This window comes from Hydra vulgaris, chromosome 10 (assembly GCF_038396675.1).
Source record: "Hydra vulgaris chromosome 10, alternate assembly HydraT2T_AEP".
In the NCBI taxonomy this organism is placed as follows: Eukaryota; Metazoa; Cnidaria; class Hydrozoa; order Anthoathecata; family Hydridae; genus Hydra; species Hydra vulgaris.
In genome coordinates, this window is record NC_088929.1 from 48,563,522 (window position 1) to 48,590,215 (window position 26,694).

A 26,694-nucleotide genomic window follows, 5' to 3' on the forward strand; every position below is an offset into this window, starting at 1 on the left:
GCTTTATCAATTAAAGTGTTGTTTTTTGTAAGATATATATCAAAAGCTTTGATAAAGGTGCAGCAATTAAACTGCTTTTTTGACATATTGGCATATTTTATTTAATGAAAAACCCTTTTTTTTAATTGTGCATTGAGTGTTCAAGCGAAACTTGAACACTCAATGCACATTTAAAAAAAGGGTTTTTTATTCAATAAAATTAAATAGGGTTGTTTTATCCCAAACAATCAAACTAAATCATAAATATTAAGTTGAAGAAAAATATTTACTAATGACAAAATTCTTTATTAGTACACACAAATATTATCTTTATGTTTAATATAAAATTTCAAGTCTAAAATGCAATATCTTATGCTAAGTAGGTTTAAAAACGATTTTTATTTTCTCAGCATTGTTTCATCACCATTATTTTTCATCAATTTTTGAGAATTAAAATTAATGCCAATTATGATTTTTCAAGTAAAAAGTACAAAGATCGTATTTAGCAGCAAGATCCATATAGAGCTCTGTAGAGTATGTTGTAAAGTATAAAGAAAATGCAAGTCAATAAAACAAAATATATTTTCATGGGGAGAGAAAAAAGAGGCTGTTTAACAATGATATGTTGACTAGTATTTGTGAATATGTTTTTTCAACAGTAATTAATTTTTGTTTCCTATATTAGTTTTTCTTTGTTTCCCTTACCCACCTTACTTTACATACATTCATAAAATTTGCTTTCTAAGCAAAGTCTAGAAGTAGTGTACTTTTAGACTTTGCTTAGAATTAGTATATCTTAGTTTCTAGTATTATGTTAGATGTTTAGCAATGTTTTTCATAATGTATTTCCAAAATATCCCCATCAAATCATTGGGTTCAGGATTATCTCAATCACCCTCTATGGGTATCATATAACCTAGTACCACGCACCCCATGCATGCTGCCTTATAGGGTTTGCATTTTTTTAGGCAGCAGCTAGAAGAAATAATCTCTTACTTGAAATTCCCTTGCCTTGGAACTCTTGGTTGGGTAAAGGCTAGAGATGGTGTCTAGATAAAAATACTCACCTTAGGCAGATGTTAACGGCATCCAGCTAAAATTTCCCTGCGTTGGGGCTCTTGGATGAGTAAAGACTAGAGATGGTGTATCGATAAAAATATTTATCTAAGGCAGCTTTTAAGAATGCAAAGCTCCAAGAATGCAAAGATATAATCATATACTATATCTTTCAAAATTGCTATGATTTAGAGGGTTTAAGTTACATAACTTTGAAAATATTAAAAAATTATAAAAAGCTATTATTAAGTATCTTTATTTATCATTTTAAATAAATTCAGGTAACTTTTTATATACCCAGGTCGGCCACAGCTCCTTTAAAATGCTCTAAAGTCCTCTTTTTTCAAGGTCCTCTATTATCCTCTAAAAAGTTAAAAATTTGATCAAGTCTTTAACTCCTCTTTTTTATTCTTTTATTTCAATTGGTTCTTGATGTTAAAACTTCCTGGTCTGCAAAACTGGTTAATGCCAAAAAAACAGGTATTGGGTTGTAAAATATTGCTTCAACAAATCCACACCATTTAGCATAAAATGTGGCATTATTGACCCCTGTTCAAACTCCACAAGTGTGGAAACATAGGTGTTAAACCTGTATTAAAAATGTCCTCTAAAATCCTCTATTTTTATTCAAAATTTTGTTAATTTGCGAAAAAACCTTTAAATTAAATGCAAAATCTCCTCTAAAATTCTTTAATATCCTTTTTTTCTTATAAAAATTTTATGTGGCCACCCTGATACCTGATTTTTTACATTTTATTCTATATTTATTGATATTTCAGAAACCATATGGATTTTGATCTGCAAGTATATGAATTTCCCTATATAAATATTGGGGAACGGACCCCACTTTTTTGTATCAGAATATTGTAGAATAATTGATTTCTCTCTACCTTCCAAACTAGCTTGCACTCTGAAACTTTTTGCATTTCTGTAGTGCTAACAAATGTGTATGTTAAAGGTGTTCCAGGTTCCAAGACATTAGGGAGGGGGGGAGGTTTCATAATCTTGAAATTAATTTTTCACAACTTTCCAGACAAACCGGAGATCTGAAAATTTCAGCATTTGTGTAGTCCCGATAAATGTGTGTTAAAATTGTTTCTAGGGCAGATAATCAGAGGGTCCATCAGGCTGGAGTACTGGGAGCCAAACCCCATTTTGAAAAAAAAATTTTCTAACTTTAACAAAATACGACTTTAAAAATATTGTCTTTTTTTTTTTTTTTTAAACATCTTCCCTTCCAACAAGGTTGCAAGCAGCCACTAATTAAAGTTGGAAGTTACTGAAAGAGAAAAGATGAAGATTATAGAGCAAGATAATGATTGACAGACGACTTAAAAGATTGCAAATTATATGAATCAGGAAAGCAAGATGAAGGAAGCGAAAGGGCTGATGTTCGAGGAAAAAAACTAGACAAATAAGCGTTTTTGGAGCACTTAGGAACAGTCACAGAAAAGGATGACACTTAATTGAATGACGAGTAACATGAGAATGAATTTTAGTAGATGGCACAAGAGACGCTAGCTCTTTAAAGCAGTGCCCAATATAGTATTTGTAGAAAAGAGAAAGAGAAGCAACATTAAAACGATGTGATAATGGTTGGAGGTTGGCTACAAGAGCAGGTCCAACTATGTTTACAATGTGTTTTTGCACCTTGTCTAAAAGAGAAAGGGCATCGTTAGAAGATCCACCCCAGATATGGCAACAGTATTCCATACAAGGCCGGATTTGAGATTTATAGAGATAGGGAATAGAATCCGAAGTAAGAAAGTAATGAGCTCGATAAAGAGATGCAACCTTAGCAGATGCTAATTTTGCAATGGTTTTGATATATGGTTTCCAAGAAAGATTGGAAGTAAGAGTTAATCTTAGAAAGTGAAGGGTAGATGACTCATCGTGTTCATTACTGTTCATAAATATAGGGAGATCTAAATTATTGCAATAACGATTGGCTGAAAATAATTGAGTTTTATCTTAAAGTTCACCAGCCACTGTGACCTCCATGCTGTACAGAAGTGAGATCCTTTTCAAGCTCAAATGCCCCCTCCAAGCAATCAGAGAGTGTTGGCTTCTTATCGTGACAAGAATAAATGGTAGTATCATCAGCGAACAATGCCACCTTAGATGTGAGAATATCTGGAAGATCGTTAATGTAAATTAAAAAGAGTCTGGGGCCAAAGATAGAACCTTGAGGAATCCCTGAAGTTACAGGATATGAAGAAGAGTGCTGTCCATCGAGGACAACTTTTATACTATGATTGGAAAGGAAGGACTCAATAGTCTTAAAGATGTTGCCAGATACACCATAAGAAGAAAGCTGGAGAAAACCAGCATGCCAAACTTTATGGAAAGCTTTTGAAATGTCAAGAGCGATGGCCTTAACCTCTCCACCTTTATCTAATGCACGATAAAACCTATCGGTTCTTACTGTTAGCAAATCAGCTGTAGAACGAGAAGATCGAAATCCGTATTGATGGTCAGAAAGTAAGTTATTAGATTCAAGATGAGAAATTTAGTGTTTGTTAATCAAAGATTCAAAACCTTGCTTATGATAGGAAAAAGACTAATGGGACGGTAGTTAGACGAATCAGATCGCTCTCCAGAATTTTTGAAAATAGGGATAACAGATGCCGCTTTCTAGCAGGCTGGAAAACAAGACTCTGATAAGCACTTGTTGAACGGTTTTGAGAGTATAGATGAAAGCTCCAGGGAACACTTCTGCAAGACAATAACTGGTATGTTGTCCGGGCCACAAGTTGTAGAAGAGTCTAGGCAGGAAATTACTTTAGATAGAGAAGCTGGAGTGATATGAATGTCAAGCAATGGATCAACCTGTTTGTTGGCAATATCAGGTAGAACGCGACTTGTGGAATCAAGAGATGATATTGATGAAAAGTTTTTAGCAAACAATTCAGCTTTGTCTTTAGGTGAGGTGACAAAGTCTGAACCATACAAGAGAGGTGGAATTAAAGATTTGCCTTTATTATTGATATTATTAAAGATTCTCCAGAAGTCACTAGAGCCGTTTTTTTGAGATGAGATACGAGATTTCATGACCTGAGAATAGCGGGCTTTGGCGCTAGGCAAAACCTTTTTACAATGGTTTCTAGCAGTAATAAATAGACGTCTGTTTTCTGGAGAATTATTTTGCTGATAAATATGGAAGTTACAGTTTCAATTGGTAATCGCAGCAGCACAGCGTGAGGAAAACCATGGAGGAGAGTGAGGCTTGACCTTGAATCATCGAGAGGGAACAAAAGATTCCATGTCAGCCTGAATCCACGAAGTTATGTAAGATTCGCATTTGTCAACAGAAAGACAAAAGATTTCTACCCAAAGGCCATCACGAAGAAAATCACGGAAAGAGTCTAAAAAAAAGAAAGAGTCTTCAAAAAAGTCTTCAAAAATTTTTTTGTTTTATACTAATTACATTGGTTTTTATGTATTATATCTTTTTTAAGAAAGTTTATATGTTTATAAGAATTTTGATTTGCAAGTAAACAGATTAAAAACAGTCGTCCATCTAAAATAATGATTTTAGCAGAATTTTACATTGTACAGAACTTTAGATTTTAAACTAAGTTGATACCTTTAATTCTAAAATGTTAACAACAAGTTGTTTAATTAACTAAAATCCAACTGTAAAAAAAACAAGTACCTGCCATAATGTTACATCAATAAAATAGAAAATTATCACCTTTCAAAATCATTATTTTAACTGATATTTAGTTCTAAAATTTTAACATTGAGTTAATTTTTTAAATAAGAACTATTAACAGTAACTGAAAAACATCTTGTCATTACACTAGTACAGAAAAATTTATTAAATTCATCATTAACATTTTTAACATTAACAAATTTATTACAATTAAACAACCTAGTTAAAGAGACAAAAAATTATCTTTTACATCTACTAAATATAGGTCCACAATAGTTATTGGTATTTTCTCTATCTTTTATTAGAACCAAGAGTCTATTATTAGATTTTATATTTAAATAGATGATAGATTTCAGTAAATTTGGAAATAGATGATAGATTTCAGTATATAAAATTTGGAAATGTAATAAACTTAAAATTTAATTTTTTTAACTTTTGAAAATTCACTCCTTATATATAAAAGATAAAAAAAAAAAAATTGTTGTTTAGTTTCCCATTACCATTGTGTTTCAATTGCTTTAATTATATTAATTACTATTGGTTTTTCATATTTAATTTAGTCTCACATACAACTTAGTAGTTAGTTTTACAGTAAGAATGGATTCATTTGATTTTGGAAAACTTTCATATATTGATACTTCTCATAAACTAATTTATTGCAGAAAGACTAGTTTAAAGAGATTTGATTGTTATAGAGAAGAATTTATTTGGAAATCTGGAATAAAAGGTGACACAGTTTTAACAATCTGCCATCATTGTGAAAAGATTTAAAGTGGAAAAATTCCTGGAACAAGGAGCTATCGTCAGCTTTAAACGAACAAATTAAGATGTTATTATAACAGGCATTTTTTCTTTTTAGGGTATTTAAAGTTCTAGAATGACACTTTTAACAAAATTTTCTGGCTATCTAGAGCAGATTAGTGGTGGGTTTTAATTACCACAACAATTTTTATCATTGATGCACCTGTAACAACAGCTGACACTTTGTTTTTTTGTATTTTAATTATTATTTTAATTAAATAAAACAGAACAAGTATAAATAAAAAAAAATTTGAAATCAATATTCTTAAAGTTATCTTTACTTTTATTAAATCGAAAAAAAAATTTTTTTAGAGAAAATAAGTGGGGCATGGCCCTTAGTGCCTCATGGATATCTGGAATTCTGCCCTGGAAACAATTTTAACACATGTTTACCAGGATTACATAAATGCTGAAATTTTCAGAGCTCCAGCTAGTCTGGAAGGTAGTGAAAAATCAATTGTAATATTCTGATACAAAAGAGTGGATCTGTGCCCACTGTGTATTTTTTGTTTTCAAGATTCTGCTACAAAAAAGTGAGGCACATGACCCAGCCCTACCCCTGGTGTCTTTGACCCTAGAAACAACTTTAATATACATGTTTATCAATACTTCAGAAATCAAAAAGTTTCAGAGCTCTAGCTAGTCTGAAAGGTAGAGAAAAATCAATTGCAATATTTTGATACAAAAAAGTGGGGTCTGTGTCTTGTTCTCCATAAATTGAAATCCATATACTTGCAGATCAAAATCCTTATGCTTTCTTAAAGACCGATGAATATAGAAAGATGTGTGAAATTTTTTTTTGTTGATATTATCAAGTCCACATGAGTTTCTTGGGCATTAAATGCAGGTATATTAAAAATTGCCTTAATTTATTTAAATTCGTAAATACAGGTATTTAATAATAATTTTTTATATTTCTCAAAGATAAAAATTGGCATGCTGGTCTTCTTCTGAAGCTTGCTTTATAAGTTGTATCGCGAAAAGTTTTTAAGATCATCAAATCAAATTCTTTCTAACCACCTTAAGTCATCTTCTAAGGCCAACACTCTTCTTTATTTCCAGTAACCTTTGGGGAACAACAAAACTCAGTATATTAATGCAAACAATTTTTGCAATACTGTCAACATCTCTATAATAATGAATGACAACCCTCTCACTGAGTCTTCTTCTTTACATCTTCTTGGATTATTATTCAGTACTGACCTCTCATGAAAACTATATATGAAATTAATTGTTAAATTTTGCTTAAGTTATTTCTCTTTACTGTATTCGCTTGATCTTACTCCTGATACCTCTACAAATTTCTCATTTGCCCCTGTTTGAAATACTGTTGTCATATTTGGGCTGGTTCTTATAATGATGCTCTTTCTCTTCCAGACAAGGTCCAAAAAGGTATTGAAAGGGCAGTAGGTCTATCTATCAAGCTCAAGCCTCTCTCTCACCGTCCCAAAGTTTTTTTTAGTTTTTTCTTTTTCTCTTTTCTATAAATACTATCATGGTTGCTGTTCAAAAGAGCTATCATTTCTAGTTCTATCAATCAATACTCAATCTCAATTGACTCGTCCTTCAGAAAAATCAAATCCTTTACCTGTATCCGCCTCTGCATGCTTCAAAAACTTTTATTTGTCTGGTTTTTTTCGCTACGCTTCAAATCTTTGCTAATCTCTTCCATCTTCATATTTTTCTGACTCACACTTAAAGTCTCTTGTCAACCATTTCCTCGCACTTTTTCTTTATTCTTTGTTTTCTAGTAACTCTTAAAATAATAGTGGTTGCTTGCAGCCTTGTTGAGGCTGAATTAGAATTTTAAAAAAATTAAGATTTTATAATTGTAGATTTTTAATACTATAATATGTATTATACTATTTTTCATTTAGGATGTGATGTACATGAGAAATGGAATTTCCAATCTTGGAAAAATATTCTTAAGAAGGGTTCAGTTTATTTTTAGTTTTTATTTACAATATTACTGTTAGTTATTTTGTTTAAATGTTATTAAATGTTATTAAACACAAACCTTCCCGGAAAGCGCGTGCAGTCACATGCCTCGTTTATCTACATTTAAAGTAGTTTTTTTAGACACACTGACCATGGCAGTTTGCATCTTTTAACTTATAAAGCGTTTCAATAGTTTGTGGCAAAAAGCTAAACTTATCTACTGAGAGAAAAAAAATCCTAAAAAAAGGAAACAAAATTGTAATAAAATATCAATTTTTTATTAAATAATCTAGAAAAAGAAAATTGGATGAAAAAAAAATTTTTATAAAATTTTTATACAACTTTTGTATGCTTTTTTGTTGTGTTTAGTTACCAAACCTGAAACCAAGTTAATAAAAAAAACTATTTATATTCTTTTATAAAAATTTAACAACAATTGAAGTTTAGATATGCAATTTATTCACGATTTTTATCAGCCAGTATAATTAAGAAACTAACTCCCTATGTACGCTAGAACTATGAGAAATTTTGTTAATTATTATTCTTATATTTATTGGTTTTGAGGTCTTTTCGCTTTTAAAAATGTTTTTGCTATATTTGTCTTTTTTTATAAAGACTTATATAATATGAAACTAAGAAAATAAATTGCTTTTTATTTGTAAAATGTATTATTTAATTAATAAATTTTGTAATGATGGAATAAATTAAATAAAAGAATAACATGGTTTTGTTTATAAATGTATTTACCGCATTTGATGCGCATCTGAAATTGTTTCTTTTATATTACCCAATTTCCAACTTTAATATGAATTACTAGAGATAATGAACATAACGATTGCTCTGTTTGAAAAAATGTATTTATAAACTTAAAAGAAAGTTTTAAATAGGCTTCTAAAAGTTTTTTAATGTTTCTAGCGCAAGTAATAAAGTATTTCCTTATTATAATGACTAAAAAAAGTCGCGAAAAAATTTTATATTAAAAAATATTTTTATTTTTGTTATATCCTTGTCTGCTTTTTTCCTTGACTTGTATCAATTTTGGTAGTGAAAAGTAACAAATGCCCTCAAAATAAAGAAAACAAAATATTACAGTAAAATATTTAGGTATATATTTTTTTTAAAAACATTTTTTTTATACAATATTTAAATTTTTTTTGCTTATTTTATTTAGGTTTTCTATTTCGTAAAGTCTTCATTTCCTTCGAGTATTGCTGTTTTATCATCTCTAGTTTCTTATAGCTTTATTTTACTAAAAATTCTTAAAATGCTTACAATATAAAAATGTGGTCAAGTTTTCTAAAAAAGTTACTTAAAATGTGGACAAGCAAGGCGTGCAACTGCACGTGTTTTCCAGATAGGCTTGTAAACATAATGAGAGTAGACTTTAATAAACTCGAATATATGATAGAGATAGACTTAAATAAACGTTTTTATAGCATGGAAAAACAGATACAGTAAAAGGATGCAACTTGTTGAATAAGGAGCCAAGCAAAAATGAGTTTTGGTTAATTGTAATATAGATGATAGCTCGTTTAAGTATTGACCATGATTAGAGAAACAGCCTAAAAGAGGAAAGCTAAAGCCTGATGATGATGATAATGATGATGATCATGATCATGATCATCATGATCATGATGATCATGATCATGTTGATCATAATAATGTTTATATATGCATATATATACAAAATAAAACATAAATTTTGAATTAAAAGAGTATACTTTTCGATGTATAAGTAGGGTTGAAAATTTCCGGAAAATTTTGCTTAAAATTTGCATAAATTTTCAAATTTTTTTTATTGCAATAAACTTATAGCTATTATATAGTTTTAAAAAATTCATTTCTTTGTTTCAAAAATATGCATTTTATCATCATAGTATTTGGGTATTCTTTAAATATTTCAACAAAAAATATAAAATAATAAAGACCCACAAGCAAAAAATGCAGATCTTTTAGTCAAATTTTCAATTTAGGAATCGCGCATTTTTTTTAAAAAGCACTAAAAAAAGTTGTTATATGCTGCTTACTTTTGTGAAACAACCAAAAGTTTTCCGAGATGTTTTCCGAGTTGTCTTATGAGCTTGTGTATAACATATTTCTAGCTTTTGCTTCTCTTAACTATGATGTAAAATATTCACAAAATACAAAAAATAAAATCTTTTTTAGATTAACAAGTTTTATTATGTATTATTTTTGTAGAGTGTTAAAGAAACAAAGATTTTTTATGTGTAAAGGTTGCATACAAAGATGATTTTGGGGAAGGGTGTGTGAGGGAAGGGAGTGTTTTATCCCCACAAAGAAGATGATTTTAAAGTTACATTTGGTTTCTTGACGAATTTAGTAGGCTAGTCATGTATTTGACACAATTCAGTCAGGTGAATTTTAGTTTTTAAGGACCTTTTTTTATTTTTATTTTAAAGAAACCAGTTGGTGTTTTTACTGATTCACCCCCTCCCCCTTATTTTTTAATGTATTGATTTATTAAGTCAAAAGTACCCTAGCAAAGTTGTGGCGAGTGAGACATAAGTCTTAAAAGTACTTATTTAGACATAGCGATGGAATTAATGACCTTGAAATAATTAGTTCTTTATTTTTATTGCTAACTATATTTTTAAAGAGTTCAAATTTCGCAAAAAAAATTTCTTCACTTTTTGCCTTTCATTAATCAATATCATCTTTTAATCAAGAAAAAATTATAAAATACTGTAAATATTCAATGAAATCTCTTTATACATAATTTTACAGTTTTCACTACCTTGTCCAATTTAATAGATATTGAAAAATGTCTGAGCCAATATCTATTAAATATTGACTTTGGCCAATTTAATAGACATTGAAAAATGTCTTATCTCCTTTAGGGATGGGGGTGCGCATTATGTTAAGCCTTAAACAAAGCTTGATATGGCAATGAACGTCAATATGCTGAGCAAATAACAGGACAAAACAATTATAGAAAATTTCGAAAACAAATTATCATATTTGCTACTTAAAGTTATAATAAAAAAACTTATCAAAATACCAAAAAAAGTGTTTCTCAAAGGGAGCTTTCTAAACTTTCTAAAATTAATAATCTACTTCACAATATTTTACCATAAAATTGTCCATAACAACTACCTAAATGAGACAAAAAATTTTACCTGTCAATTTTAAAATAACTTATCTTTTTTTGAAAATTTCCAAAATTTCCAGGAAATTTTTAACCCTATGTGAAAGTGTTTATGCAGCCCCGGTCACAAACCTGGCTCTGGCTATGTTTTATCAAACCCAGCCCTGGCCCCTGTCAAATATCAACTTTAGTCCCTTACTAGTATGTGTTGGCATTTTGTCTTTACACCTCAGACCTACAAAGCATATAAGAGCTTTCTTTTTTTTTGTCAAAATGATTTTACTTTAGCTGTTGTTACATGGTGTAATTTAAGAAAAATTATAGACATTGTTTTAAACATGTTTTAACGCACATGTTTATATATTAATTTATGTTTTATTGCACAAAGTAATACACAAATTTTCATGCCTCTTTCCTTACTAATGTCACTTGATAGGGTAGAAAAAGCGTCGAATCTCAGACCTCTTGATTTTTACCCAAAACACTTACCACTACGCCGCGGTACTATGCATTGCTCTAATATAAAATGAGAAAATAGGCTTATATATAAAGAATAATATCCGTTTTTATAAAAAAATAGTTGACTGTATTTTTTCGTTCCATTCGGAAATTCTGACTAATCCGAAAAACTACATAAGTCTGGATATTTTTATTCAAAAAACAGTAGGTGCCATATTTTATATAATTTTACAAACTATATCATTAACACGATTTAATAATAAACAATATCATTAAATATAAACTTATTAAAGTTATAAACAAATCTGCTATCATCTGATTCTTTGTTCTTTAGTTTCTTACAAAGTTTCTCAAGGTTCTAATAAATTTTTAATACCTTGTGGCTATGAAAATAGCTGTGTTTTTTTAAAAACTCAACGCAGAACAGCCTATCAGTATAACATTTTAGTTCATGATATAGATTTTTCTAAATTAGTTAATTACTGGTTAAAATTTATTAAATTATTTCTTAAAATTTTTTTAAAATCTAAAAACAACAAAACTTTAAATTATTATTATAAACTATATTGAGATTTCTTTACCAATGAAAAATTAACAAAATTAGTGTAAACTACTAACAATAGCTTAATATTAAAAAAAAAAACGTTCAATAGAGGTACATATCTAATGCCACAAACAAATAATTAACTGTATCCCAAGTGTTTTCTAAAGATTTTTTTTTGTCTGAGAGTGCTTCAATAGCACTTTCAGAGAAAGAACCTGGAATTTGGAAGAAATAAAAAATACGTAATAAAAGGAGCACCATGATTTTTATGATTGTGACATTTGTTTTTTAAATGTGTTATTAGTTTACATATAAGATTGCAAATTAGATTAGATCATATCAAAAATTAGATTGCAAATAAATATTCAGATTTCTGATTGAAAATCTATATATCCAATCTTGTAGTTGTGCTGTTCATATCAATGAGTAAGTCTCGAAACAACTTATTTATTCTGATGTAGGTGCTCTTTGTGGTATCTATAAATAATAAAAAAATACATTAAAGCATATACAACACCAACAGAACTGTCAAACTTAAAAGTGTTTTTGTGAAACATAGTAAAAACAATGTTGTGTGTGTGTCTATATATATATATATATATATATATATATATATATATATATATATATATATATATATATATATATATATATATATATATATATATATATATATATATATATCAAACTTAAAAGTGTTTTTGTGAAACATAGTAAAAACAATGTTGTGTGTGTGTCTATATATATATATATATATATATATATATATATATATATATATATATATATATATATATATATATATATATATATATATATATATATATATATATATATATATATATATATATATGTTATAATTTAATATTCATAACTTATTTTAAATAACATATTAAGTATAACTTATTATTTTAAATAATATATTAAGTTGTTATTAGTAATAACATTGTTATTGTTAAATAATATTTAACAATAATAATAACAACTTAATATATAAAACATATACCCACAAGAGACAAGAGACTACTTTGTTGGTTTTTGATGTTTTATATTTAGTTAGAAACAACTTTATTCTTTTTCCACAAATTTTTATTTAATAAAAAGCCAGACTTTCAAAAATGTTAAAACTCACTGTGTAACCAGCATAAAGCAATAAAAACATGGACTGCAAAAATATAACACATGCAAATACATTTTTACTTATGAAAATATGCCTTGAAAATGCCTTGTAAAAATATTCCTTGGAGGAAAATCATCAAACAAAAGTTTGCTAAGATAAAGAATAACCATTTTAAAACATTAAACCACACATAACTTAGAAGTTATAATTTAAATACTAGGAGCAATTGTACCGCTCTGCATCCAGTTTTTTTTTTATACTTATTAATTAACAGGTTTTTAATAAAACCCACTACAATGAATTGATTTTATACCATGTTACTACAGAGGTAGCCAGAATATTACTTCACTTTTAATAAGTCTATTTATTGCAGAAAATTTATAATAAATAAAAAACTGGCTACCTCTGTAGTAACATGGTCTAATCAATCAATCTTTACGGACACACAAAAACAAAATCCAAACATATTTTTTTCTTTTTTTAGTTTTTAATTTACAAAATGTGTTATTTGATAATATGCAAAAAAATTAATGAAATTTGGAAATTATTGTATGTAATATAAAGGTTTATTGAAAACCCTGGTTTTTTTACTTCTGAAAATCCTGCACTTTAAAAGGCAAATTTAAAAAAATTTAAAACAAACATTTTTTTATTATTTAATGCTAACTTGTTTCGGTTAAAAAATGTTAACATTAAAATTTTTTTCAGAAAAGTAAAATCCTATTTCTGCTTACTTATGCATAGTGTGCGGCTGTAATAAGAGGTAGACTATTAAAATTGTCATATTACTTTTATATAATACAGCAAATTACCTGATCTTATAGGTTATGGCCACTAAATGTATTTGTTTAATGAATAATATTTTGTATTAACTAGGGCACTAGTTGAAAAAGACTAATTGTGTCTTGATAAAGACACAATGGTCATTTAGAAATTGAAAATCTTGTCTTTTTATATTAAATCTGACTTTTTGAAACAAATTTGTACAATGACATGAAAATTCAAGATAATAGAACATTTGATTCCATTATAGGTGCTCCTTACTAACTTTCAAGTTAGGTCAGGTTTTACAATCACCCTGATAATGCTATCATGTAATCCAGTACTACTTGCCCCTATTCCTGCTGCCTTGTAGGGTTGTTATTTTAGGAAAAAGAGAAATAAACTCAAAATTAAAATTCCCCAATTTAAGACTCCAAAAAAACATTTTCTTTTTAAGACTCTTTAAATTCCCTTTAAGAAGAATTTCCTTGGTTGAGTAAACACTAGAGGTCGTGTCTCAATAAAAATTTTTCATCTTGGGCAGATGTTAACTGCATCCAACTACTGGCTTGTAGAAAACCACATAATCAAGTACTTTAGGGGTAAATAAAGTAATTTTGTTAACAAGCCTTGTATTTCATCTTTATCTATTGAGCTGGCAAAGATGTAAACCTATGTTACTTTTTTTCCTACCTACTTTTTACCTACTTTTATTTTCCGATGATGAATGCTGGATCTTCTCCACTCTATTCGTAGATTTTTACTTGTGCCTCTTTGATAGTGGCAACTAGAAGCCTTGTTACAAGATTTCGCTGCGTAACGAAAACGCGTAACGCATTTCAAAGTAACTCAACTCAGCAAATATATTTTGTATTGTTAGAATTGTGTCACTAGCATCTTTTCAAGTACCGATTGTAATTAAAGTTATTTTATTAACGCGTTAAAAATCATACAAACAGTTTTTTTTTCTCACTATAACAAAAGTTACAAATAAAATCTAAGTTCTTATTTGAAAAATCATTTTTGTTATTTTTTTCAAACATGAACTAAATTTTATTTTGAAAAAAATATTTTTTTTATAAAACATAACATAATATTTGATTATTTTCTTATAATTTTACAGTTGCTTTTTGGTTATTTTATTCAGTGTTGATAAATTTTTTCTTATTTATTTTGTGAACTCATTTTAATACTGTTTTTAAACAATAAAGAGTTTTTTTTTATTATCTATTAGTTACCAATAGCATTTTCATGATCATAATTTATTTTCATAAATTAAACGAACGTCATTAAAGCTTCATGTTAATGAATTAACAATAAACAAAATATCTTATTAATAAAATATTTACATCAAAATAAATCCAAATAAATTAAATCAAAACAATATTTACATCAAAATAAATCGTGCATTTCTTAAACTATTATGACAAAAAAAAATTTATATTTAAAAGGAGTTTATATATTTAATTCCTTAAGATAAAACTTAAAACACTTTATTTTCTTTAACTTATTTTTAACAACAACAAAAAAAGTTATTAAACTGTTTCTTTAACAAAAAATCTATTAGTTTACAATTGCGGTTAAATGCTTTTACTTACCACTTTATTTCTTCTGAATAAATGTCACATAAATGATATCAAAAGATAATTTAAATATTCTAAAAGATAAAAGTTTTTACGTAACGCAAAACTGCTGAACGTGTAGGCAAATCGTCTTTTCGCAGGCAAAATGTGAGCTGCGTAACGCTTCTTAACAAGGTCTGCAACTATTCCTGTTATCTCCTCATAAGGGTGCAGCGCTAATATTCAGTTTAATGGTTCTGAGGTTGACTGGTAGTAAGGTTTCCCGATTACTGAGGAAGCTATTAGAGAGGCTGGTTTCATCAACAGCTGTAAATATCAGAGTATTAACAGTGCCATATTGCTCATAGTTTCTCTATTAATGCTATTGGTGTGTATTGTTGAGGTCACATAAGGAGCCCTAACTTATGGCTTTAGGTTAAATAGCAAGACTGGAATAGAGACTGTGCGTAGCATGTGATCCTAAGCTCATTACATGTTTTCTCTATGAACCAGTCATTTTAAACTTAAACCCAAAGTAACCAAAAAATATTGAATATAAAACCATCATCACCACCTAACTGTTTTAATATATCTTTCACAAATATTTGTGGTCTGCAAAGTAACTTTTCATCAGTTGTATATCTTATCTCTTACAAAATTCACAAGAATTGCTTGCTCTTGTGAGAATAATTTAATTTCAGCTGTTTCTTTTTCAAATCTTAGTATTGATGGCTATTATCCCTTGGTTCTAAAGACTCCAATAGTCACATGCTTGGCAAGGACATAAACTTATGCATCAAATCATTATTTTGTCAAGAAATCAAGTTTGAATTTCTGACCATTCTTTTATATGCTTCTACTTAGCGCCTCTTCGCCCAACCATTAAATAGTTTTAAATAGAAATGAAACAAGATAAGATTAAAACAAAATAAAGAATAAGGCAAATTAATCTCATTATGTTTCAAAAATAATTGCAATATGTTTCAACTATTTTATAGTCAGTTGGGTTAAAAAAATCTAACTTTATATAACAAATATTCCACAAATAATAAAATTTGAATTAAATTTTTTTTATCAATTACAACAAAATAGACAATAGCAAAAAGTACAATAAAAAAGTTATTAAATCATTTAACAAATGGTTTATTTTAACAAAAATTGAACTATAAAATGGTAACTATAATGAGAGAAGGTATATATTTTTTAATTTTTAACTTTAACTTTTTTATCTGGATTTTTCCATTAAATGAAAAAACTTACCTTAATCTTAAGCTCAAATTTATTGGAGACAGAATCCAATATCGAGAAACAGTTATTATAATTATTAAAACAATTATTGTTAGCATGGAGATATTTGAATTTTTGTGTCTCCTGTAGTGTTCAATCATTCGTGTTTTGAGGTGGCAAGAGGTTTCGTCTAAGTAACAGGAATTACATCCTGCGCATACAAATTTATAAACAATGGGTGATTTGAACTCTACAGAAAGGTAAAAACATATTAAACAACTTTTAAAGGAAGTTAAAATGAAATTAAAGTTTATTGGTTTACAATGAAAAAAATTAGTTTTATTCCTCAATTGTTTTATTTATATTGTGCAAAAAAGAAATTTTGGAAACATTTAAGACATCGCACTAACATATATATATATATATATATATATATATATATATATATATATATATATATATATATATATATATATATATATATATATATATATATATATATATATATATATATATATATATATACACACAGTATTGGACAAAACATTTGCAACCAACATCAAACAATGCTAAAAAGTGTTCCTAATTTTACATGTCTGCGTGCTGTCACCTGTCAGCAATCAGCTGACAGGTGACAGCACACAGGCAGAATTTTGTTGACAAGTGCCATTTTGCAGCGGATAAAAAAAATGCAGCTTTTTTGGTTAGTTTCATTTTCTTAAGTCTGGTCCATGTCAACGTCACAGAAGTTTTTTAATAATTAAAGGAAGTATACAGAAGTTTCCAGAAGAAGCATCTGAAAGCATCCAGAAATATCCAGAAACATTCAGAAGCATCCAGAAGCTTCCAGAAGCATCAAAAAGAAGCATCTAGAATCTTCCAGAACAGGTTCACACAAGTTCATTTTACTATATAAGAGACATGTAAATCGACATGTAATTCAGTCAGTTTATGGTAAGTCAATTATGGAAGTCAATCAGTATATGGAAGTCAGTATATGGAAATCAGTATATGGAAATCAGTATATGGAAATCAGTAAATAAAGTCAATCAGTATATGGAAGTCAGTATATGGATATCAGTATATGGAAGTCAATCAGTCAGTATTATCAAGACAGTTTAACAAAGTGAGTTTTATCAAAGTGTTTTATCGAAGAACATCAATACAAGAAGTGAAATACAACAAGTGTTTCATTGCATCAATACAGTCCACATCCAACCAAGGCGTTGTGTTCCACAGAGCATTATTGTATCATCACAAGGTAAATGTAACACGGTAAGCTTTGAGAAGCATTATTATTTATTTTTATAATTTTTATGACTTCAAGTGCAAAAATGGCTCCTGACAGTCTTGGATTGGAGCTAAGAAAAAAAATTATTGGTGATTACATAAGTGGAATGTCACAAAAAAGTATTTGTGATAAATATCGCGTGAAAAAATGGACCGTATCAAGACTATGTTCCAAATATCATTCTACGGAGAAGTTGGCAGCAGATAACAAAGGTGGAAGACCGCGTTCCACCACTTCTAGAGAGGATTCTATGATTGTCAAATCCGTCAAGAAGGATCCCTGGATATAATTAGTCGAGATACAAAAGCAATTAGAGCTGCCTGTATCGGACCGAACAATCAGACGATGTGCTGTTGAAGCCGGATTGTTTTCTTGACACCCTGCAAAGAAACCACTGATTTCACTAAAAAACCAGAAGAAAAGACTCCTTTTTGCTACATCTCATATTGACTGGAATGTGCAGAAATGGCGAACTGTCCTGTTCAGTAATAAATTGAAGTTCAACATCATTGGGAGCGATGGCATTAGCTGTGTATGTTGTCCGGCCGGAAAACGCCTCGTTTGACGTTACTGCCATAAAACCGCGAAGCATGGTGGAGGCAATGTAATGGTCTGGGGGTGTTTTTCTGCTAACGGTCTAGTTCCAATACATCGAAACGATGGAATAATGGACCGTTTCATGTATAAAAGTATTCTGAAAGATGTTATGTTACATGCTGAATGGAATATGCCAATAAAATGGGTTTTTCAACAAGACAACGATCCGAAACACACTGCAAAAGTAGTCAAGCAGTGGTTTCAAGACAACCACCTATCGGTGATGGATTGGTCGCCTCAATCTCCGGATCTCAAACCTATCAAGAACCTGTGGGAAATTGTCAACCGCAGAATTAATGGTGAAGGTGTTCGTAATAAGGATCAACTGTTTGAACAAATCCAAAAGGCCTGGGCAGCGATTCCACAAAGTTTCATTGATCACCTGATCGAATCTATGCCTCAAAGATGCAAGGCTGTGATTGACAACAAAGGATTTGCCACGAAATATTGATAGCAAAATACAGCTCGGTCAACATTTTGTCAAGTTGCACTTGTTTTGTCCAGAAGGAAAAAACTTTTTCTAATACTTTTGATTAATTTATTAATTTTTGTGTACAAATAATGAACTTTGTGATGAATAGAACTTGAAGAACTTTGTCTCTAAACAGTTACATAGTTATTTCTCTAAATTGAAAAAATGCAGCACTTTTATATAAAGAAGCTAAATTAGCATTATTTGGTTGCACTCGTTTTGTCCGATACTGTATATGTATGTATGTATGTATGTATGTATGCATTGTATGCATGTATTTATAACGTTTATTTGTGTATTTATAGTTGCAAGAAATGTTTTTGTCCAAAGCTGCTAGCGAGATTTATAATGAACCTTCAAATGAACAAACAAGGATTAGTAAAATGATTCAATTGGCAAAGGTTAATTTTTTTTTTGTTTAGTTTCTAAATATAAAAGTTTCATTTTTTATTTGATTATTTTCTTCAAAAAAGCATTTATTTTGAATTTTATATAACTTTGTTTTTTTTTAATTTTTTTTTATTTTTGCTTAGTGGAGATTAGTTCAAGTATTATGTAATTTTTAGAATACCATAAATGCTGGTCCTCCTCTACTGAAAGAATTTAAAGATTATAAGGTACTGGTTAAAAACCTGATTTGAAAGCATTTGTTAACCTTGGTTAACAAACAACTTTTTGGTTGAGCATATTATATTAGAGATGCCACAAATATTTGGCAACTGTTCGGTATTCAGTGTATTCGGAAACATTTTCTACTATTTGGTATTTGGTCAAATTTTGCAAACTGTTTGGCTGAATGCTGAAACATGAAAAAAATTGTATTAGAAATAGATTATATTATTATATATTACTATAAATAATGCAATAAACAGTTTAGTCAAATAATAAATATGTTATAAATACAAGATTCTATTATTCACAATTTTTATTTATTCAAAACAAGTTTAATACTTGAAATCTATTCGTGTTTTTTGTAATATAACAGTTTGAGAAGTTTAGTACATTGTTACATTAACTCCCATTGAGCAGGTGTTAAATTGTTTAGAGAATCATAATCAGTTATGTACAATGACCCAGCTTGCTTTTGCTCTAATAGTTTCCCAATAAATAGCATGTTCAGTTCCAGCGTGTGCTTATGTCTTGTATTAATTAAGAAACTTTAGTTTTAGTGCTGACATTTCCATATGTCAGATGTCATAGATACTGCAGTTGCTTGTGAAATACTAGCTTCAATTTTAGTGCAATATCTTTTAAATATATCGGGGATAATTTTCTCAGTCATATAAGTGCACCAAGGTATTTTGTATTGTGAACTGCCTTTTCTATAAGCTTGTTAAAACCCACTTATTCAACAAATGATAATGATTCATTGTCTAAGGAAATCATTTCTCAGATTAAGTAATAATATTTTATTGATTTCGGATCAATAATATCCTAACACAGTTTCCTTTCAGCTGTCTCTTTCAGAGTTAACTGTTTCTTTTTTAACATACCTGTTACTGCTGGTATCTTTGAGTTGGTATAAATGAGAGAACCCTCATTTTTGCTCCCGCTTTCTGACTAAGCTTCAATTAACTTAGCGTACTGCTCAGAGTGCTTGTTTTGAAAGTGGTTTTTCAGAGAAGTTATAGCTGGAAACAAAAAAGAGTCCTTAGCTTTATTAAAGTACCTACTTTGCAAAAGAACTAGAAATAAAAAAATTACCGGGTTAAATAGTTTGTTTTGTTAAAACATATTTAATTAGTTATAATATATGTAATAGTTTTAATTTCTTGGTTTCCTTTCTTCTCCACCACACAAGATCTTGCTTTTACACAGCAAACAAACTGCTAGTTTATTATCTTCCCTACAATTTTCATAATATTTCCAAATAAGTGATTTTTTATTAAGAGATGTCATTTTTAAGCCTTTTTGCAAAAAAATTTTTAAATAATACAGCTTTTGTTACTTATTGTAGTTTTTGGCTAGGCTGAATAAGCGCAAATTAGCATAAGTGCGAACTGGCATAAATGTGAAGCGTTGCAAAAACTAGCATAAGTGCGAACTGGTGTATGTGCGAATTGGCATAAGTGCGCCAAAAGATTTTGCAAACATTGGCATAAGTGCGAAGCAGTTGCAATCACAAGTGCAAACTGGCATAAGTGTGATTTGGCATAAATGCTATTTGGCATAAATGCACGTATGCCAGCTCACACTTATGACAGTTTGCACTTCTGCCAATATTTGCAAATTCTTTTGGCGCGCTTTTGCCAATCTGCACTTATGCCAGTTCGTACTTGTGCCAGTTTTGTATCTGCTTCACACTTATGTCAGTTTGCAATTATGCCAATTTGCACTTATGCCAGTTCACACTTACGCCATTCGCACTTATGCCAGTTTGCACTTATGAAGTTCCTGTTTTTGGCAAGCCGAATACAAATGCGGTAGTGGTGTAGTAGTTTTGGCAAGTAAATCGAATATTGAATGTGGTAGTGGTGTAGTGGTAAAGCGCTCGCTTCATAAGCGAGAGATTCCAAGTTCGATCCCCACCATGTCCCTGGTAGTGCCGTGCTCAACTTGTTTCTCCGGGCAGCGGCCTTGTAGGTCAAGGTTCGTGCTTCGGAGTTATAGAGTTGAGAGAGGTTTATAACCACTATTAACTAGCCTCCTTGTCTGTAGTGGCCTTCTTGACCTTGAGGAGGTGAATAACAAAAACAAAAAACAAATCGAATACAAAATCTTTTATGTTCACTAAATTAACTTTTCGGTTTAAATAGTTTTTAAAGGACAATTAATTATTAATGTGTTTATACGCTTTTAATGACAATATTTGATGTTTGTAATTTAAAATAAATTATCAAATTTGTAAATAAATGAATTGAATTTAGTAAATTCAACTCATTTATTTACAAATTCTAGTGACTGTTTATATTATAAATACATTAACAACCAATATAAAAAATAAATAATGCAATTGCCAGGAAGGAACAAAGCTTGATGTAACAAATAGGCAACAAATAACATGTCTAAACAAAAATAAAACAAATATGTGTTATTACCTGTAGTGTGATTACAGTATTCACTTAACTAATGCAGGTTAGAAACTGTCACTCATGAAATTTTCTAAGTGTTACCAAATATTTGGCTGAGAGTCAAGCCCAGTACTCGGCATTCAGCAAAATCACTATTTGTGGCATCTCTATATTATATGTAATCTATTGTTGAGTATATATTTGTACTTGATAGAATTTTTCTGATCTTTGTCATTGTGTTATTTATATAAAATGATATAATATTATTATGATATGACAAAATATAATATAACTTCTTGCTAATTTTAAGTAAATAATTTATGATATGGACAACATATAATTTTAATTTTCCACTTTTTTAATGGAATATCTTTGTTTATCTTACCCTTTATAGTGTATATTTAATGGAATATCTTTGTTTGATCTCTTCCTTTATAGTGTATTTTTTAATGGAGTATCTTTGTTTGATCTAACCTTTCATAGTTTATTTTCTACATATAACAACAACAACAACAGTAACACAATATTTATTTTTAAAATCATACAATAATATTATTATAACAATAATAAATATAATAACAATAATAATAATAATAAAATCATAATTCTTTTGATTGTAGTAAGTAAAAATAGTTGATTAATTAATATATATATATATATATATATATATATATATATATATATATATATATATATATATATATATATATATATATATATATATATATATAAGAATAAGAATAAGAATAATAATATATAATGATATAATAATGAGTAAATTGATTATATGTATTTAATAATAATTACTAAATGATTGATAAGGATGGTGTCACTCAAACAGAGTTCTGATCAAAGAAGTGACACCAATTTAAATATCATATGATTAATAACAAGTATACACTCATTGAACATAGATAAACTAAGTAAACATTTAAAAATCATACTTTGATGATAATAATAAAAAATAAACAAGTAGTTAATGATAATAGTTGTAGTAATCAAAATTAAAAAAATTTGAGTATATTTTTGATATTAAGTGAAAATCATGTCAATAAGTTAGAACAAAAATAAATAAAAAACACATACTATGCTACAAAGATTTTTGCTTCTTACATGTTTTTTTGTTTTGACTAATGTTTTTTTCTTTTACTTATTATTTTACTTTGTTTATGCATGTAGAGTCTAATGTGCAATCATCATGTAGAGTCTAATGTGTAATCATCATGTAGAGTCTAATGACCAATCATCATGTAGAGTCTAATGTGCAATCATCATGTAGAGTCTAATGTGCAATCATCATGTAGAGTCTAATGTGTAATCATCGTGTAGAGTCTAATGTCCAATCGTCATGTAGAGTCTAATGTGTAATCATCATGTAAAAAAAATGATTTTTTCTCGTAATTTCTGTAAAAAGAAAAGCAAAAAATCTACCTTTTTGGTTTATTATTAAATCCTAAATGATATAGAGGTTTTTCAAATAAAAGTAAAGCTTTTAAAACAATCAACTGTAAAATACAACTAGAGACAATTCTATCCACTGCTAACTTTCAAGGTGTAATTATTTTAGAAAGTCCACTGCTAGATCTCTAGGTTTACCTAGAAAGAAACCATTAACATCCTTTCAAAAAGTTAAGTAGTGATCTATTTTACATACATAACTAATCTAATTGCCCCCTACAAATTCCGATTGCTATCAATGACAGGTTATCCCAAAATTCTTCTGAAAGAAAAAATATTCAACTCATCAATGCCAGAATATGTTATAGCCTTAAAAATAAGCAGGTTTAAAAATATTGTTTTTCTCTAAAAATAAAATTAAAAAAGATTAAAAAGAACAAGAAATCGGGTTTAATCCACACAACAATTAAAATGTTTTAGCAGGTATAGCTAAATATTTCTTACAATTTACCAACTAACTTTCATAAAATTAATCCATTTCATAAACTGTTCAATCCTAACACAAGAAAAGTTGGCTACAGCTTTAAAGATTATAAAATTTTTATAAAAGGTTTATCTTTATGCAATATGAACAATTTTATTTTTAGGTGCCAACTTAAATGAAAAATTTAAAGTAACTTAAAAAACACCAATCAACTAATAACAACAAATAATTCTATAAAAAATTTTTAAAGAGTTATTAGTTATAGAAAAAACTAAAAATGTTAATACAATGCACTTTCATGCGCACATTATTTTTAAAATTAAATATGAAAAGTGGCCCATACAAACAATTTTGTACAAACTGTATTTTGAAAATAAATTTTTCATTTTTACATTTTTGAGACTAATATTTTCTATAATATTACTTTTTTTCTTTCGCTATCAAAGTTTATTAATGATCAAGAAATATTTTTTTTTGATTTTGTGATTAGACTTATTGTTTTTTATTTATATTAAAATTACTTTTTTTTTAATTTTTAGCGTTTTTCTTTACTTATTTGAGTTGGAGGTTTACTTTTAGTCTGTGTTTTCATTTGGAGTTATTATTTGTTGCTCTTTACTAATTTCCTACTACTAGTGGTGTTGTAAGTTGTATATATATATATATATATATATATATATATATATATATATATATATATATATATATATATATATATATATATATATATATATATATATAGATAGATAGATAGATAGATAGATAGATAGATAGATAGTAAGATATGTATATGTGTATATATATATATATATATATATATATATATATATATATATATATATATATATATATATATATATATATATATATATATATATATAGATAGATAGATAGATAGATAGATAGATGGATAGATGGATAGATAGTAAGATATGTATATGTATATATATATATATATAAATATATATATATATATATATATATATTTAAAATAGCGCTAGAGTATATATATGTATATCTATATATATATTTATTTATATGTTTATATATAGATATATTTATATATATATATATATATATATATATATATATATATATATATATATATATATATATATATATATATATATACATATATATATTGTATATATTATATTAATATATTTGGATACATTTGTGGGACGCCATCTCAGATTTTTCTGATTTTTAAATATTATTATGTGCATTATGTAAATAGGTTATTATTTTACAAAGATTATATTTTTAGACTTTCAAAAACAATTTTTTAATAATCATAGCTGTATAAACTTGACACAATGCCCCTCTTGATTTACAAATAAACTAGTTTAAAACCTTATAACTTTTTTTTCACTTTCAACAAGTGTCTCATTTTTTCTCTTTAAAAAAGTGATTTTTATTAAATTGTATCATAGAGAAAAATTATGACATCCTCAGCTTTAGAAAAAATCTCAAAAATAAAATTAACTGTAGTATTTGTTACTATAATTTATTCACAAGTCTTTACAGGTAAGTTTTCTGATTAGTTATTATTTAATATATATTGATTTGTTACTGTTATTGTTTACAATGAATGGGCAAAATATAAGCAGCTTGTTGCTGCTTAGAACTCAAATTTATTTAAAAGTTTTTTCCTCATTTGCCTAAAATGTCAAATTTCCAACTATTTTGAGATGCTTGTAAATTTTTCTAGCACTTTCTTTTGATCTAAGATTAACAGCAAATAAGTCCATCATTATACCCAACTATCTAAAAATGCAAACATTATAAACTTGTCATGTTCATAACAAAAAATCCAGTATTTTTAAAAAATTCTATTTTCAATTAACAACAGTTGAATGCATTATTGGAAATATAACGTGTCCTCTAGCTTGCCTACTCGCCTATGGGAGAGCTGCAACCAATTTAAGTCATTTCTTAATAAAAAGAGGGGTATGTTTGGTTTCCCCCTACTTGATATAATCTTTAAAATGGATAGGGTTGCAAATAAAGGAGCATTACCTATTTAGAGACCTTCATTGCGGTTTAAATGTGATACTTAAAAAATATCTAAATTAATTTTGAATTAAAAGCATTATTTCGTGAAATTTTATTTTATTATAAGTGAATCACCTATTTAAAGTAGAATTTAATCACTGATTAGATTGCTAATAATTCAGAACACAAATAGGACAGTAAAACCAGGCATCAATGATTATGTGAAGTAGAACAAGATGAATTAATCCATAATAACAATGCAATCATATTTTAATTGAATTACTATTATTTAAAAAAATTAAATGAAAAAAAAACTATTATTAGTTAACATATTGTAGAACTCATTCTTATGGAAAACAAGTAAAAATAATGAGAAGATAATTATCCTTTATTTATGTTTATTGCATCCTGTTTTTACAGGTTTTTATTTGTGAGCTTTATATATAAAAAGTAAACTCTCATTAGAAAGTTTTAACATTGAAAATATCTTAAAGAAAGTTTCATTTTTAGCATCTCATTTATGCAGTCTCTCAGAACTTTATCAGATCAAAGTTTGATGATTCATGATGATCCTTTTGAAGGCCAAAACATTGTATATTTGCAAGAAAATCTGGCACACACAGTCAAAGTTTGTATACACAATCAAAATCCAAATCTTATGGTAAAAGAATGATAAATGGAAATAAAGTTGAAAGATCTGATGACCTTAATCGTATGTTCATTTAAAAAAAATGCATGAACGTTAAAAAATAAAGCATGTATTTTTCTGGGACATATCTCACAGTGATCCAGTGTCCCAGAAAAAAAAAGAATTAAATGACCTGGTAAAGAATCCATCTAATGAAATAAATAATGGTTGAAATCTGATAGGTGCTCCTTAGAAACAATAAGTAAAGCCCTAGTGAATTTCAAGAAGAGTTAGCAAATTATATGAACTCACAAAACATCATTATGTTAGCAAATACCAGTCATTTTAACGCAGCTGAATAAAAACATGACAGCTAAAGAATATATTTTGCAAAGTAATTTTGTTGAACATTTTTTATTTGTAATTCAAGATGAAGTTCATATTATTTTTTGAAAATCAGGCAACTCTTCTTCCATTTTAAGAATATGTTTCCTTTTAGAGATCTCACATTGTAAATGTCAAGTCTTTAAAAGTAATCTTTGTGTTATATCTGACAATTTGCTTCACGATACTGAGCTGGTTTGTTATAAAGTCAATCCTAATAAAGCT

At 28.1% G+C, this 26,694-nt stretch overlaps 1 protein-coding gene across 1 annotated transcript in view; it reads left to right on the top strand.

Annotated features, from left to right (window-relative positions):
* Window positions 1-26,694, top strand: part of LOC101239780 (leucine-rich repeat and WD repeat-containing protein 1) — a 70,228-nt gene that overhangs the window by 4,144 nt on the left and 39,390 nt on the right. Inside the window, exons 4-6 of the mRNA XM_065808194.1 lie at window positions 7,369-7,425; window positions 18,875-18,970; window positions 19,136-19,186. Coding sequence (XP_065664266.1) covers window positions 7,369-7,425; window positions 18,875-18,970; window positions 19,136-19,186 — 204 coding nt within the window. The remainder of the gene's footprint in view (window positions 1-7,368; window positions 7,426-18,874; window positions 18,971-19,135; window positions 19,187-26,694) is intronic.